Source organism: Hakea prostrata, chromosome 4 (assembly GCF_041222555.1).
Source record: "Hakea prostrata isolate BN-2017 chromosome 4, UWA_Hpros_2, whole genome shotgun sequence".
In the NCBI taxonomy this organism is placed as follows: Eukaryota; Viridiplantae; Streptophyta; class Magnoliopsida; order Proteales; family Proteaceae; genus Hakea; species Hakea prostrata.
In genome coordinates this window covers 8893604-8909136 of record NC_142603.1, presented here as the reverse complement: position 1 = coordinate 8909136, position 15533 = coordinate 8893604, and the positions used below count along the sequence as shown (strand labels likewise).

The 15533-nt window shown below is 38.4% G+C and overlaps 1 protein-coding gene across 1 annotated transcript in view; it reads right to left on the bottom strand.

Annotated features, from left to right (window-relative positions):
* LOC149017637 (putative protein S-acyltransferase 23) overlaps positions 1–15533 on the bottom strand; it is a 44601-nt gene that overhangs the window by 8258 nt on the left and 20810 nt on the right. The window contains exon 8 of the mRNA XM_089151958.1: positions 7692–7749. Coding sequence (XP_089008084.1) covers positions 7692–7749 — 58 coding nt within the window. The remainder of the gene's footprint in view (positions 1–7691; positions 7750–15533) is intronic.

The window sequence follows — 15533 nt, the reverse complement described above, 5'->3', positions numbered from 1 at the left end:
CGCAACAAAAGCAAAGGTCTCCTGATAATCAATCCCATAGGTCTGGGCAAACCCCTTTGCAACTAGTCTAGCTTTCATCTTGTTGACTGATCCATCTATATTTTGTTTAACCACAAATACCCATTTGCAGCCCACTGTTTTTTTTTCCTGGAGTAAGTGTAACCAGCTCCCAAGTGTCATTTTTCTTTCTTGCCTGCATTTCCTCTACCATAGCTGCCTTCCATCTCTTATCAGCATAGGCTTCCTGCCAACTTTTAGAAACAGATTAAAGATGACAGAGAGGATATAAAAGCACGGTAGGAGTTAGACAAAGAGTTATAAGAAACATATTTAGCTATGGAATGTTGAGTACAAGATCTGACCCCTTTTCTAACAGCAATAGTAAGATTAGAAAAAGATACCTTAAGGGGAACAGTAAATCTGATTCTGGAGCAGGAAACTGAAGTGGTAACGTATCACCTTTCTCCACCACCTGCTTTAGCCGGTTGTAATTCTTCCTCTAATAAGTCTGTACCTCCTTATTCTGGTCAATCTGGTTTTGAAAGACCCCAACAGTGTGTCTCACAGGAGTGGTCTCCCCCTGGCTAGGTTCTTCACATGGTTGAGAAATCGAAGGGGGAGGATTAGAGTACTTAGGTATACTGGCCGAAGTATCCCCATGGTCAAGAAATTCTTCTGGGACTCTTAAGTTGTGTTGGTGTGTGATAGGAAGATCTAGAGTCGGAAAGAACACCTCTCCTCTAGGACTCTCCCCCTGGAGAGGTGTATAGTAAGGGCAAAACTCATGAAAAATTACATCAATGGATACAATGGTTTTCCTGGAAGGAGGATGATAACATTTGTACCCTTTCTGGAGTAGCGAATACCCCAAAAATATGCAATGTAGGCCGCGGGGAGCCAACTTACTCTAGTGGGCTGTGATTTTGGCATAACACACGCATCCAAAAACCTTTGGGGGAATAACAAAAGAAGAGGCTCCCTGAAGAATCTCATTAGGACATTTAAAACCAAATATCCTACTGGGCATCCTATTCATAAGGTAAGAAGCAGTGAGTATAGTATCACTCCAATATTGGTCAGGTACATTCATAGCAATCATAATGGAACGGGCTATTTCTAAGAGATGTCGATTCTTCCTTTCGGAAACCCCATTTTGGGCAACCGTATCAACGCAACTGATTTGATCTATTATGCCAGAGTCAGAGAGATATGTCACTGCGAAGGATCTTCACAGTGGCATTGAACTGAGTTTTAATCATACTATGAAAATCACAAAAACATTGAAAAACCTCATTTTTTTGTTTTAAAAGATAAATCCATGTAGGACGAGTGACAATCAATAAAATAACAAAGTACCTATTACCAGTGATAGACACACGTCGGCAGGGACCCCACACATCAGTATGAATTAGCATAAAAGGAATAGGTTTTCTATTATGAAGAGAAGGTAAATGAGTAGAACGAGTTTGCTTCGTAAAAATGCAGGCTTCACGAAAAGAATTATCCTCATTACAAGAAACCAAATCAGGAAATATTTTCTTAAGAGTTCCTAGAGGGGAGTGACCTAGCCTACGGTGCCACTGATGAAGGTCTGATATTACCGAATGGATCGGATTAGAAGATGTAGTCAAAGCAGATGCAAATTCTCCAATCGGCTCGAGCAAATAAAGTCCATTGTCTAGTTTACCACGTCCAATCTCCTCCCCGTGACCAGATCCTGGAAGACACAGTAAGATGGGAAAAAATTACTTTACAATTCAAGTCATGTGTAAGACTACTGACAGAGAGCAAGTTAGTAAAGAAAGAGGGAACATGTAAGACTTTAGATAAAGAAAGTGATGGAGAATGCTGAATGGTCCTTTTCCAACAATGGAAGAATAGGAGCTATCAACAATTCAAATTTTATCCTTTTCAGAAGTTGGATAATATTGTAAGAAAGAGGTGGATAAACTTGTCATTTGATTTGTGGCTCCTGTATCAATGATCCAAGGAGTAGAAACTGAAGAAGCTTGAAAGCCTGTAAAAGTTTTACCTGAAGTAGCAAGGTAGGAGTTGGTATGGGTAGTAGAGGAAGCAGTGGTGGAGGCTGTACCGGCAGTAGAAGACTGCAGAATACGTCGCAGAGTAGCAAACTCCTCCTGTGAAAAACCAACGTCTACAGAGGGTGTGGTGGAAACTGTCTCAGAAAGATTAGCCTTTGGTTTTCCCTTTCTTTGTGTTGTTTTTGCTCAAAATCAGTAGGCTTCCCATGCAGTTTCCAACAATTTGCCTTGATATAATATGGTTTGTGACAGTGCTCACACTTGACAATCTCCTTAGCCGGATTAGATTTAATGCGAATAGACTGTAAAGCTGATTTCTCCATAATAGGAGTATGAAGCATGGCTAATCGACGACTTTCCTCACACTGAACAAGAGCAAAAGACTATTCAAGAGTAGGAAAGGGAGAACGACTTAAGACTTGCACTCTAATCTAATCGTACTCCACATTCAAACCTGCTAAGAAGTCATAAACCCGAATCTTATCAATGTGCTTCCTATAAGTAGTCACATCATCTGGGTTAGTGGGATGATAATCCCCACAATGATCCAACTCCTGCCAAAGAGATCGCAAATCAGCATAATATTGGGCCACAGTCAATTCCTTTTGGGTACTCTCATGAAGCTTCTTTCGTAGCTCATAAACGTGTGCATCATTCCCCAACTGTCCATAGGATTCAATAGTAGCCTTCCAGATTTGGGCTGCAGTATCAAGTAATAGATATCATCGGGCAATATTTGGAATCATGGAATTCAAAAGAAATGACATAATAAGAGAGTCGTTCGAAATCCATTTATCCTGTGAAACGAATGTGGTAGTAGGTTTGATAGTGGTGCCCGTAATGTGTCCAACAAGTCCTCTTCCGACAATAGTCAGGTAAGCAGATCGGGACCAAATCAAATAATTTGTCCCATCAAAGCTTACCGAAAGAGGATGAAGAGTGGGGTAATGTTCGGAGCCAGTGGGAGCAGGAGTACCATCAATAGTTGTCATGCTGACAAAATTATCTGCAGTTCTTTAGTCTTCACCCTTTTGAAGTAACAGAAACGTTGTAGAATGCAATAGCCGAACAAGCCAAACAATTCTAAGGAATAATATGATCAAAAAAATACATATCCCTTTTTTTGGCTAATAGACAAAAGTGGTTCGGTCTGGTTTAGTTCATGCAATGGGCTAATAAGGCTTTTTGGTTCGGTCTCGTTTAGTTCATACAATGGGCTAATGGAGCTGGTTTTGGGCTAATAGACAAAAAGTGGTTCGGTCTGGTTCAGCTTGGCTAATAGGGTACTAATATAACCCTCGTGAAGCATCGTCACTGGTGAAGGGAAACTAAGCATCGTCACTGGTAAAGGAAGGGAACTACAAGCGATGGAGAGTTTACCTGGGTTTGGGAGCGATGCAATTTCGATGGCGATGGCTGGAGCGATGCAGTCTGGTGAAAGAGAGAAGGCGCTGGAAGAAGCAAGTAGAGTCGATGGTCTTTTTTCTTCTTTTTTTTGTTTATCTTTGTTCGATGATGGAAGCAAGGTTAGCGATGGCGATGGAGAGAAGGCTCTAGAAGAAGCAAGCAAGGTCAATGGTCCTTTTTTTTTGTTATTCTTTGGTCGATGGCAGAAGCAAGGTTGGAGGTAGATGGCTGAAGTAGGGTTGGAGATGAAACCGAGAGGATGTTGGGTTGCAGCGGTAATGATACAATTGCAGCGGTGATAGGTTTGGGACAATTTGGGTTGATAGCTGAAATAGAAGCGATGGGTTGATAGCAGAGACAGAAGCAATGGCTTCTAGAAAGATATCTCGTCGGCAATGGAGGTAGGACTTCCTCAGCGAGATTTTCTTCACTCTTTTTTTCTTCTCCTAATCGAATTTAGGCTCTGATGCCATGTTGAGAAACACAATATTGGTAGAATGGCTTATAGATCCATGATCTCAAGCCATCTATTTATAATTAAATGGAAAGTACACTATTACAAGGAATAGAATTTTACATAAATACAAACTCTAATTGAACTCCTAATAGAATCCAACACTAGAAAATAAACATGAAAGTGGACCAAAGGGGCCCCAGCTAAATCGACATAGTCTCTTGTTTTGATCGGAGCTATGAGAAGCCTTCCTAGTAACAAAACACATGGACCAACCCAGCAGCACCACAGACGCAAGAGACGGTAGCATCACAAGATTGAGATAAAGAACGAATAGATAGAATATACTCCAAACTAATAGGAGATTTCAAAAATGAGCTCATGGCTTTCTCCCAAAGCTAGAGAAGCCATAAATGGCTAGAACCTTTGACAAATTGAAGCGAACCCCATAAACAGGAAGGGAGAGAAGGAGAAACAAAGGGAGAAGAAGATTCTGAAAAAAATCTGAGGTCAAACTTGATACGAAGAGATCAACAACTATGGCTATCAAGCTTGCCCCCCAACACTAAAGAGGCCAAAGAGGAAAGAACCCTCAATGATGTGAAGCCGAGCCCAAAAACAGAAAAGGGAGATAAGAGGAGAAACCGAGAGTGGATATGAGTTTGAACTTGATTTGGAGAGAACAGCCACGATACTCCTCAAGACTTCCCTCGATGCCAAAGAATCCATCAAGGCTAGAACCCCCAACAAACAAAGATGAACCCTGATTATTTTACCTACATGTTTATGCCCTTAATATTATGTTACAACTGTTAGAACAGCGCTATTCAAGTTGTTTAGCTTTGTTTTCAGGTATTAAGTTTATATTGTCTGAAGTTGAAGAATTGAAGCTTAAAGAGATGAAAGATACCAGTTTTTGGTGGAGGACAAGAGATGGACTGTTGTCGGTCAAGGCTATAACCAAACTAGTTTATTATGGACTGAAAATTGAGCAAGATCAAACCCAAAATTTGAGTAGCCAAGCAAAAGGATAGCAACCCAAAAAAAGGGAAGGGAAGGTTCTTGCCATTCTGAGGAGTTCCTAATTTTTGAGGATGAGGAGAAATTTTTTTTTTTCCTTACCACTCTCTTTTATTCAACGCCTCCTCTATAGAATGCTTATTAATTAACTAAGTGATTATTACTTTAAACTTCCGATTTTGAGAGAGAAGCAGAGAGGCTACAAGGGTGAGGATTAAATGCTTTTTTTCCTTGGAGTCAGGAGCTGAAGTTTGGTTTTAAAAATTTTGTAAGTTTCTGCAATTACATTGAGCAAAGTTTTTCCTCCTTTTCCTAGATTTAATCCAATGCTTAGCTTTTAATCTTTTATCTTCTCATCTCCATGGCTAACTAAATCCAGCCACCTGGGGATTGGGTGAAGCCTTGAGATGGAAACTCTTGATGCCCATAACTCAATTTCCATGAGATCAATGTTATACATGCAACGTCTAAATTATTTACGCCATTGTTCTTCAGTCATGTGTAATTGTTCCAATATAATCTTGCTTGCAATCTTTGGATATGTGTTATTTTTTGATTCGGACTTAGGGAATAGATATTCCCACAGACATAGTTCAAGCATGCATTCTGGACTCCAACAAGAATTGGACTTGATTAAATAAATTATTTCAGTTTTAATTTTAGCATTTTAATTGTTTTAGCATTCCTAGTAGGAGTGAGTTAGATTTTGGTTTGCACTTTGATTTTGAGTTTCATATTTCAACTAGGATTTGTGTTTCATTTCCTACACATACATGCTTGTATCACCCGGCCATGATCAGAATGACTAGAAAAATAAATTTGTAGTGTTATCTACACAGTTGCTACTTTCCCTTCTTCTTCCTATTCTTCTAGTTCTACTTCTATAAATCTATCACACCCCACCATAGCAGCCTATTCCTAAGGTCTGCATTATAGGGTGTAGATGATGATTAATTTACTTGCAATTAATGGAGTCCTTCTCTGAGTTTTCTTTAAACGAGGTCTGGCTCATTAATTCTTTCTGTTAGATTAGTTTATTTCCATTGTTTCATTTAATGCTTGCTTTTATTTATTAGATTAGTTAATCATTTATCTTTTTTAGGATGAATAAATAATTATATTAAAAGACAACAAAGCAAGATTACAAGGTCTTTAGGTAGAAGACCGAAAGGAAGAGTTTAGACCCCAGGAGACAACAATAAGTTTGTTCCTTGGAGTATCATCGACAGGGGGGTGGGGAAAAGCTATTAGTCTAGAGGACACATCAAAATAGATGGCATTCCAAATCCTATATATAGATCGGGATTTGAATGTCCATCTCGGAGGTTGTGCTCCCACCAAAGATGATTTATCATTTGGATACAAAGTGCACTTTGCTTAAGTTTTGACTGACTATAGATAGAGCTCTCCTCTTTGTGATCAACCAGTAGATAGACATGATCTGTGCACTTGCAGATATTATTTTGTTCTACGAAGGTATCAAGGCTGAATAGGAAATTAGGTTTAGTTAGTTCCATTCATCTTTAAAGTCTGAACAGTTCAATGTTGGTTCAAAATTCAAACAACTATAAGTTAAAAGGGCTGATCTACATTAGGGTACCTAAGTCACTTCATAGTGTGTAAGGGTATTCACACCTCCATGCATGGGAGGAGGAGTGTTCAATTTTAAATTATTTTTTTACTTCATTTTTTTTTTTTTTTTTAGGGCTGATGTAGGGCGGGCCATGGGTGCAATCATCGGTGGACCACAGTTGTAGCCTGAGATCAAGGCATCAAAACAGCCTCCCAGCAGAAATTGCTGGGGCAAGGCTACATACGGAAATCACCCTCCACAGACCCTGATTGTGTGGAAGCCTTTGGTACTAGGTTCTCTCTGTGTATTTTCAGGAGTCAGGACTGATGTAATCAGGCTAATTAAGCCTATATATAGATACTCCATTGTGGAGACAGAATCAGTTCAAGTTGAATTGATTTTTGCATCACAAAGCAGGTCCTGCCTTCTTCTCCAGCGTGAGATCTATTGTCTAATGTTTCGAGCCTAGGCTGATTAGCTCTTGCTGTCAAAGATGCTGTTGGGAATGTGGAACCACTCAATTCCTTGTTGGTGAGAAACCCAGGAGGTTCCATTAAAGCTCACCTTCAGCATTTGAAGATTCATCTTCTCAACAAGGATGCTGTCTGATATTTGCCATACAAACTGCAGCAACTTGAAAACTGCAACAACAACGAGGTAATCTTGAAGAGCTCGCCTTAATCCTCCATGGCTGATTTAGGAAACAAAAAGGAGCAGATGGAGGACAAAGAGACACAAGCATCGCAACCGAGCTGCACTCTGGCAGAAGTGGCAGAGCTTGGGGTAATTGTGCTACCAGGTAATTAAGGGGGCCTGTCAGGGCTGCTTCATTCATATAGGTGTCAGTTGCCTGATGAACCCCACTTCATACTACATGATTGTTGTTGCTCCCCCAACCCCCCAAAAAAAAAAAAAAAAAAAAAAAAAAAGGAAAGAAGGCCAAATAGAAAACCACAAAAGCAGAAGAAAAAAAGGAGAAGCAACCCTAAATTACTCAAACCCATCTCCTCTTTTGTTTCATCTATGGCTACCGTCATCATCTTATTCTCTTTAAAATTCTATCTCCTTCAACTCCATAAACCCTAATTTACCAAACCTTGATATGAATTTTTTTGGTATTTAAAACAAAATATTTTCTGATAATGAGAAGTAAGAACCTTCACAAAACCAAATGAACAAATAAGTCAATATATACCTCCACATCTGTATTATTAGTATAGCCACCTGATTTCTTTATGTAACCTGGATCCTTGCTGCAAGAAACAATAAAGCTCATTATTTTTATGCCAACAAGATATGTGTCCCAATTGAAATATCAAATCTATCTAAAAATGAGGGGAAGAAAACAAACATCTGTTCTTCAAGGAAAAAAAGTTAATCAAGTAAGAGTAAGAAAATTATTTAGTGGTCAGTTCCATAGGGACCTCAATAGTAATATAGAATGAGTGACTAACTCTGACACAAGCACTGGAGAAAGGTCAATGACAAGAGAGCCATGGTAGAGGTAGGGAGTGCATAATTGTTTCTAAGTTTTGGACTTCTTTCTTATTTCCATTTTTCATCCTTCAAGCTTCATCCTTCTCTTTCACTGTTGGTTTCGTCAGATTGGTACTGTTCATGAAGGATTTGCTAGTGTAAGCAGGTTATGTCTATCTCGTTTCTTTAATAAACTGCATGATTGAGCATGTAAAGCTATGAGCTCTCATTTTTCTCCATCTCTGTCCTTTTTTTCTTCATTCTGTCCGTCCTAACTCCACCATTATATGATCTGCTTACTAGCATTGAAATTGTTCTGAAAACGCATTCAGCACCCAGCCCTGCCACATCGAACCAAAACCATTTTGCTGTATGATGACTTTGTTTTTCATGCAATAGCATAATGATTGCATGCATATTTCAAGGACCATACCCAGTTTTCTTCTCTACGTATGATTGTATAGGCTTGTCTCAAGTCTTAACTGAACGACTTCAGAGTACGATTTCTTCATGCTGCCTACGAAGTTCATGGGAATAAAGTTGATGGAAACAATCTATTGTTTAGAGTAAGTTATACATGTCACGACCCCAGTTTTCACAGGCTTGGTGGGGCCCACATCATAACATTCAACTAGGGCATGTGACAGCTCCACTTCATTAACACCTCTTTATAATAAATAAAAACAAAATGCTAGACCAAACATTTTTCCCGGCAAAAGAATATATAGCTGCACAGTCCAGTTGTATCAGAGCAATAGATTCTGTAGACTAGAGAGACCGATGAGATAAGAAATGAAGAGGAGAAGGCTTATAGTTGGGGAAAGTTAATTTTGATTAAGTGAATGGACTGATTGGAGGACCAATTGTTTGACTGATAATATTGAGGATTTGACTAGGGAGAGAAAGATGAAAAAGCCGGTGAAAGGATTGACTATGTAATGTCATAGATTGTGATGGCTAAATTGGAAAGAATGGATGTTTGTAAATGTTGAATTGAGATATGGTGATTGGGAATGATGGATGTTTGTCATATTAAATTGTGATGTGATGACATTTCTGGAACACCGAGGCGAATTGTGAGTATTATGACTGAACTCGTGCATATATATGAGTGTAGTGTATGATATGAGGCTTGTATCTTCACTAATAGATATATATGACTGTAGTGTATGATGTGAGGAGTGTGACTTGCATGCATGATAGTAATGTACTAAGATATTATATCTTATAGATGAATGATTCTTCAATGACTGAGATGAGGACATGAATGATTGTATGATTGAATTGTATTTAAGCTTATGACTGTATGCTGAGTAATAGTTTACATTACTTTGTTTATGCATGCTTACATTTTGGTTTGAAATATATATTTGTTTCAAACATAATGACAAATGATTTCTCATATGAAGAACTGTGTAAATGTTGGACTGAAATGGATGAAAAGGCATCGTGCTGACAAGCACAACCCTTATGGTTAGACTGTAAAGTGGAAAGACTGAGTCTAAGCCAATAACAGCAATCTATGAGATGTACATGGCTTTGTGCCTTAAGACTGAAACCACTTTTGTGGTATGACTGAAATCACTTCACTGGTATAGACAGATGTACATTCTCTATGATTCGCTTAGGCTTATGACAAAAACTGAAATGAAATTGAAAGGATTTGAAAATGAGTATCTTTGATAGTGTACATTCTCAAGATGAATGAATAATGTATTTTACGAAAGATATCTGAATTTATGTCAGTTATCGATTATGAAAAGAAATTTGAGGAACTCTCTAAATATGCACCTCATATGAGAAGCACTTAAGAAATGAAGGCTCAACAGTTTGAGCGAGGGCTTAGGTCTAATATACAGAGAGCTATGAGTGTTCATCAAGTAAGAACATATTTTGATGTGGTGCATCGATTTCAAATATAAGAAAGCATTGAGAAGGCAGAGGGACAAGATAAAGAGGAAAAGAAAGGTGATGACTATAAGTCTTTTAAATTTGACGGATTTTGATGTAATTCCTTTGAATGGACTGGCTAGTTGCAAATCATGTCAGTGTTTTATATTATGAGGGGATGATGATACAAAGACTTGTAGGGGAACCTGAAATCCAATTCTCAGGATTGAAAAGAAAGCCTTCCCCAACAAGAATGATCTCAACGATCTAAGGCAAGAGATTGCTCAGGAAAGGATGCCAAGGGTATTTAGCTCTATGCAAGATTTGGAGGTAATTGGGGTGGCTTTACCTGAAGTACCAGTTGAAAGAATTTCCTGATGTCTTTCTAGAAGACTTGTCAGGGCACCACCATAAAAAGAGAAGTGGATTTTGCTATTGAATTTACCCCTGGTACAACCCCAAAATCTAAAGCTTATATAGAATGGCTCCAAAAGAACTGAAAGACTTGGAAGAACAACTGCAAGAATTGTTGGATAAGGGATTCATACGATCTAGTGTTTCTCCTAGGGGAGCCCCAATCCTACTTGTGAAGAAAATTGATGGGACGTTACGGATGTGCATTGACTATAGAGAATTGAATAAAGTGATTGTCAAGAACAAGTATCCTTTGCCTAGAATTGATGATCTGTTTGATCAACTACAAGGAACAAATGTATTATCTAAGATTGACTTGAGGTTAGGCTATCACCAATTGAAGGTGAGGGAAGAAGATGTGTCAACGACTGCTTTCAGGACTAGATATGGATATTATGAATTTCTTGTCATGCCTTTTGGGTTGACTAATGCACCAGCAACCCTTGTGGATTTAATGCATAGGGTGTTCCATAATGTCCTAGATCAGTATGTCATTGTCTTTATTGATGATATGTTGCTATCCTCAAAGTGTAATGAAGAACATGAGGAGCATTTGAGAGAAGTTCAACAAACTCTAAGAAATTACAAGTCTTATGCTAAATATAAGAAGTGTGAATTTTGGCTTGACAGGGTTGTGTCTTAGGACATATGATATCTGCTGAAGGAATTATGATGGATCCCAGTAAAGTCCAAATTATCATGGACTGGACTAGACCAACTAATGTGACTGAAATAAGGAGTTTTCTGGGACTAACTGGTTATTATATGAGATTTATTGAAGGATTCTCTAACATTGCAATGCCATTGACTTGATTCAGTCAGATTTTCTTGGCTAGATGAGTATGAGCAGAGTTTCCAAGAGCTAAGGTGAAGGTTAGTAACTACACTTGTCTTAAGTTGCCATATGAAACTGGAGGATTTGTTATATATAGTGATGTACCAGGAAGTGGCTTGGGTTGTGTGCTTATGCAACATGGAAAGGTCATCGCATATGTATCAAGACAATTGAAATCCCATGAACAAAACTACCCAACTCATGATTTGGAGTTGGCAGCAAACATCTTTGCATTGAAGATATGGAGACACTACTTGTATGGAGAGAAACATGAAATATACATTGACCACAAGAGTGTCAAATACATCGTTACTCAAAAAGAGTTAAATTTGAGACAAAGACGATGAATAGAATTATTGAAAGATTACGATTGCAATGTTAACTACCATCCTGATAGAGTAAATGAGGTGGCTGATGCTTTAAGTAAGAAGTCACAAGGACACTCTACAGCTCTACTAATGAGTCAGCCTCATCTTATAAAAGACGCAAGAAAGATGGAAACTGAAATTATGCTTGGAAATAAGGTTATAGCAGTGGTTGCAAGCTTGATTGTAAAACCTTCTATTCTTGAACAGATTAATGAAAAACAAAAGGAATGATATTTTTCTACAGAAAGTTAAAGGAAGAATGAAGGATACAGTTGGAATCATTAGAGATAAATCCAGGTTGTGTATGCCTTAGGATGAGGCCCATATTCAATGCATCCTGGTGGGACAAGGATGTATCGAGATTTGAAAGAGAATTTTTGGTGGAACAATATGAAGAGGTAGATAGCAGAATATGTACAATAATGCATGACTTGTCAATTGGTAAAAGCATAACACCAACGACCCTCAGGTTTGTTACAGCCTCTAGATCTATCTGAGTGGAAGTATTTGGGTAATTGTGGATAGACTGACAAATTCATCCCATTATCTACCCATCCAGATTGATTGTTCCCTAGACAAGCTGACTAAACTATTTGTGAAGGAAATTGTGAGATTACATGGAGTACCCAATTCTATTGTGTTGGATCGTGATTCCAGATTTTGGAAAAGCTTACGAAAAGCGTTGGGAATTTGCCTATAACAACAGCTACTGATCTACTATTGGGATGGCGCCCTATGAAGCACTGTATGGAAGGAAATTTAGATCTCCAATATGTTGGAGTGAAATTGGTGAAAAGCAAGTATTGGAGCCAGACCTAGTGCAACGGACTTGTGAGAAAATAAAGGTAATACATAAGAGGTTGAAGACTGCTCAAAGTAGACAGATGTTAAAAGAAAGCCCTTTGAATTCGAGGTGGGCGATAAAGTTTTCCTAAAGACAACACCAATGAAAGGTGTGGTGAGATTTGGCAAAAAGGAAAGCTAAGTCCAAGATATATAGGATCATTTGAGATTCTGAAAAAGGAAAAAGGAACTGTAGCATATAGACTTGCCCTACCTCCATATTTGTGCAACATGTATGATGTATTTCATGTATCTAAGTTGAAAAAGTATGTAGCAGATCCTGTTCATGTGCTATGATACAAACCGTTGGAATTGAAAGAAAATCTTTCTTATGAAGAGAAACCAGTTGAAAGTGCGGTGGAACAGTCACTTGGGTCAAGAAGCCTCATGGGAGTTTATAAATACTCAATGTCCCCAGTTATTCGATGGATCAGGTATGCAAATTTTGAGGACGAAATTTATTGTAAGGAGGGGAGGATGTAATGCCCCGCATCTTTTCTAGTATTATTTTATTATTGTGGGCGAACGTGTCATTGTGATCGAGGTCAGACATCGTTTGTGGGTCCCACAACAGTGGAATTAGACTGAACCGAAAGCGAGGAAACGATCAGCGTAAATTTCTGGACCTAGAGGTATGAATATTAGCACCTGAAAGTGGGCCCTGCATAAGATATTACAGCGGGCCCACAAGCCCAGATTAAAGCCCATTAGTTATTTAATTAAATATATTCTATATGTACAATATATATATATATATATATTATATATCTTATATCTATTATATAACCGACTTAAGAGGACCGACTTAAGGGAGTTTTTTTGGCTGCGTAGTGGAGAAGCAAGAGAAGAAGAGTAGAAGAAAGGAGAGAAAAGCGAAGGGTTGGAGATTTGCAGAAATCAGATTGCAGAGAAACAGTTTGAAGCTGAGGATAGAGAAGAAAGAAAAGATAGAATAAGAGAAAGAGATGAAAAGAGAGAGAAAGCAGAGCATGCGTGTAGCAGAGCCAAGGAAGAGTTAAAAGGTAAGAGAAGGAATTTCAGACTTCTGAAATATAAGTGCATATGCTGCAACATAGTTAAGAAAGACAAAGATGAAAGTGGAGGAAACAAGAGTAAGTGGAGAAAGCCAAGAGAGAGGGAGCGGAAGCCATTAGAGGAGCAGAGGAGAAGTGAGAAAAATACAGAGAGAGGGAGAGAGAAGAAGAGCATAAGAGAGAAGAGACAGAACGTGTAGAGAAAGAGAAAGGAAATAGAAGAGAGGAGAGAGAGTTGGGAGAAGGGTAATGCGTGGAGATGAAACAGAGGTGAAGAATGAGTTAAGAAGAGACAAGAGTATCCATTAAAGACATAAGGTAAGAGAGAAAGAGAAAATGGAGTGGAAAGTGGTGATGCGTGTGGTAATGGTGAGTTGAGAGAATAGAGAAGAAGAGTTAAGGAGGAGAGAGAATGAGTGGAATGTTTAAAAGAAGAGAAATGGAATAAGCCATTAAAGGCATTAAAGGAAGAGGAGAGAGAAGGAGTGGGGCGAAGAAGAGAGAGAAGAGGAAGTCAAGAGAGAAGAAAATCGTGGGGAGGAGAGAGAAAGTAGGAGAGAGAAAATAATATAAAAAGGGGAAAATTCCTGTTGGCTCCTGCGTTCGTAATTGCCGTTGATCGATCGAGATGCAAGGAGAGCGGATTATGATGGAACCAAGGTCGGGACACGCACAGGTAAGTAATATTGACCAACCTATGTATGATAAGTGGGTATTTTCCTTTAATAGATATGTAGCATGCACATGGTATAACATAAAGTCTATGTTATTTAGTCGGTGATATAATTTATGGAAAGTGTACAATATATGCCTTTGTGTATTGAACAAAATGCATGGAATTGGATGACAGCTCAATGACTAGATTGAATTGGTTGAAATGGAATGTGGATAGTGTGCTTGAACTATTAATCATGAATTTACAAGAATGTTTATGCATGTTAAATGTAAATTATCATGCTTTCATATGTAAATGATGGAATGTTATGAACTGTGTTCAGAGGAGATTGAATGATATCATGCTCTCATATTTAAATGATTGAATTGCATGAATTGTGTTCAGATGAGACTGAATGATGTTTGAAATGAAAAATGTATATTGAAATGAGCGAGCATGGTAATGCAATCTGGAATTGAAGATGAAAAGAGTAAAAGAAAAAGGAGTAAAATGTAATGGCTCGAAGTCCTGGTACTTATGTACCCAAATGGGAAGGCATGAAGCAAGACCGAAAAGTGGAAAGATATACTAGATTGATGATGGCCTCTGTAGAGAACACGGCCTGAGCCAAGAGACCGATGCCACTTGTGTGGTTGAGACCGATGCCACTTGTGTGGTTTAGACCGATGCCACTTGTGTGGTTGAGACCGATGCCACTGTGTGGTTTAGGCGATGGTGCTCTCTACGGTAGCGCTTAGGTCTAGTTTAATGAAAAAAAAAGAAAAAGGAAAAAAGAAAAGAAAAAAGGAACAGGAAAAGGATGTAGAAAAGGAAAATGAAAGGAAAGTTTGGAATGTATGATGTTATATGATTTTGATGTGATAATTGATGCATAATGAATTACCTGACTTACTTGCACGGTTGTCTTTATTGCTTACCGGGCCGCAAAGCTCATTATTGTAAATGTTGACAGGTACTCAGATTCATGATAAAGGCAAGATGTTGCCACATGTCAATGCCTTTAAAGTTGAAGATGTAATCTCATATTCCTTTCGTTATGTTTGATGTTTATATAACTGGACTGTGCAGCTATATATTCTTTTGCCGGGAAAAATGTTTGGTCTAGCATTTTGTTTTTATTTATTATAAAGAGGTGTTAATGAAGTGGAGCTGTCACGTGCCCTAGTTGAATGTTATGATGTGGGCCCCACCAAGCCTGTGAAAACTGGGGTCGTGCCTTTATCATGAATCTGAGTACCTGTCAACATTTACAATAATGAGCTTTGCGGCCCAGTAAGCAATAAAGACAACCGTGCAAGTAAGTCAGGTAATTCATTATGCATCAATTATCACATCAAAATCATATAACATCATACATTCCAAACTTTCCTTTCATTTTCCTTTTCTTGTATCCTTTTCCTGTTCCTTTTTTCTTTTCTTTTTTCCTTTTTCTTTTTTTTTTCATTAAACTAGACCTAAGCGCTACCTGTAGAGAGAGCACCATCAGTCTAAACCACACAAG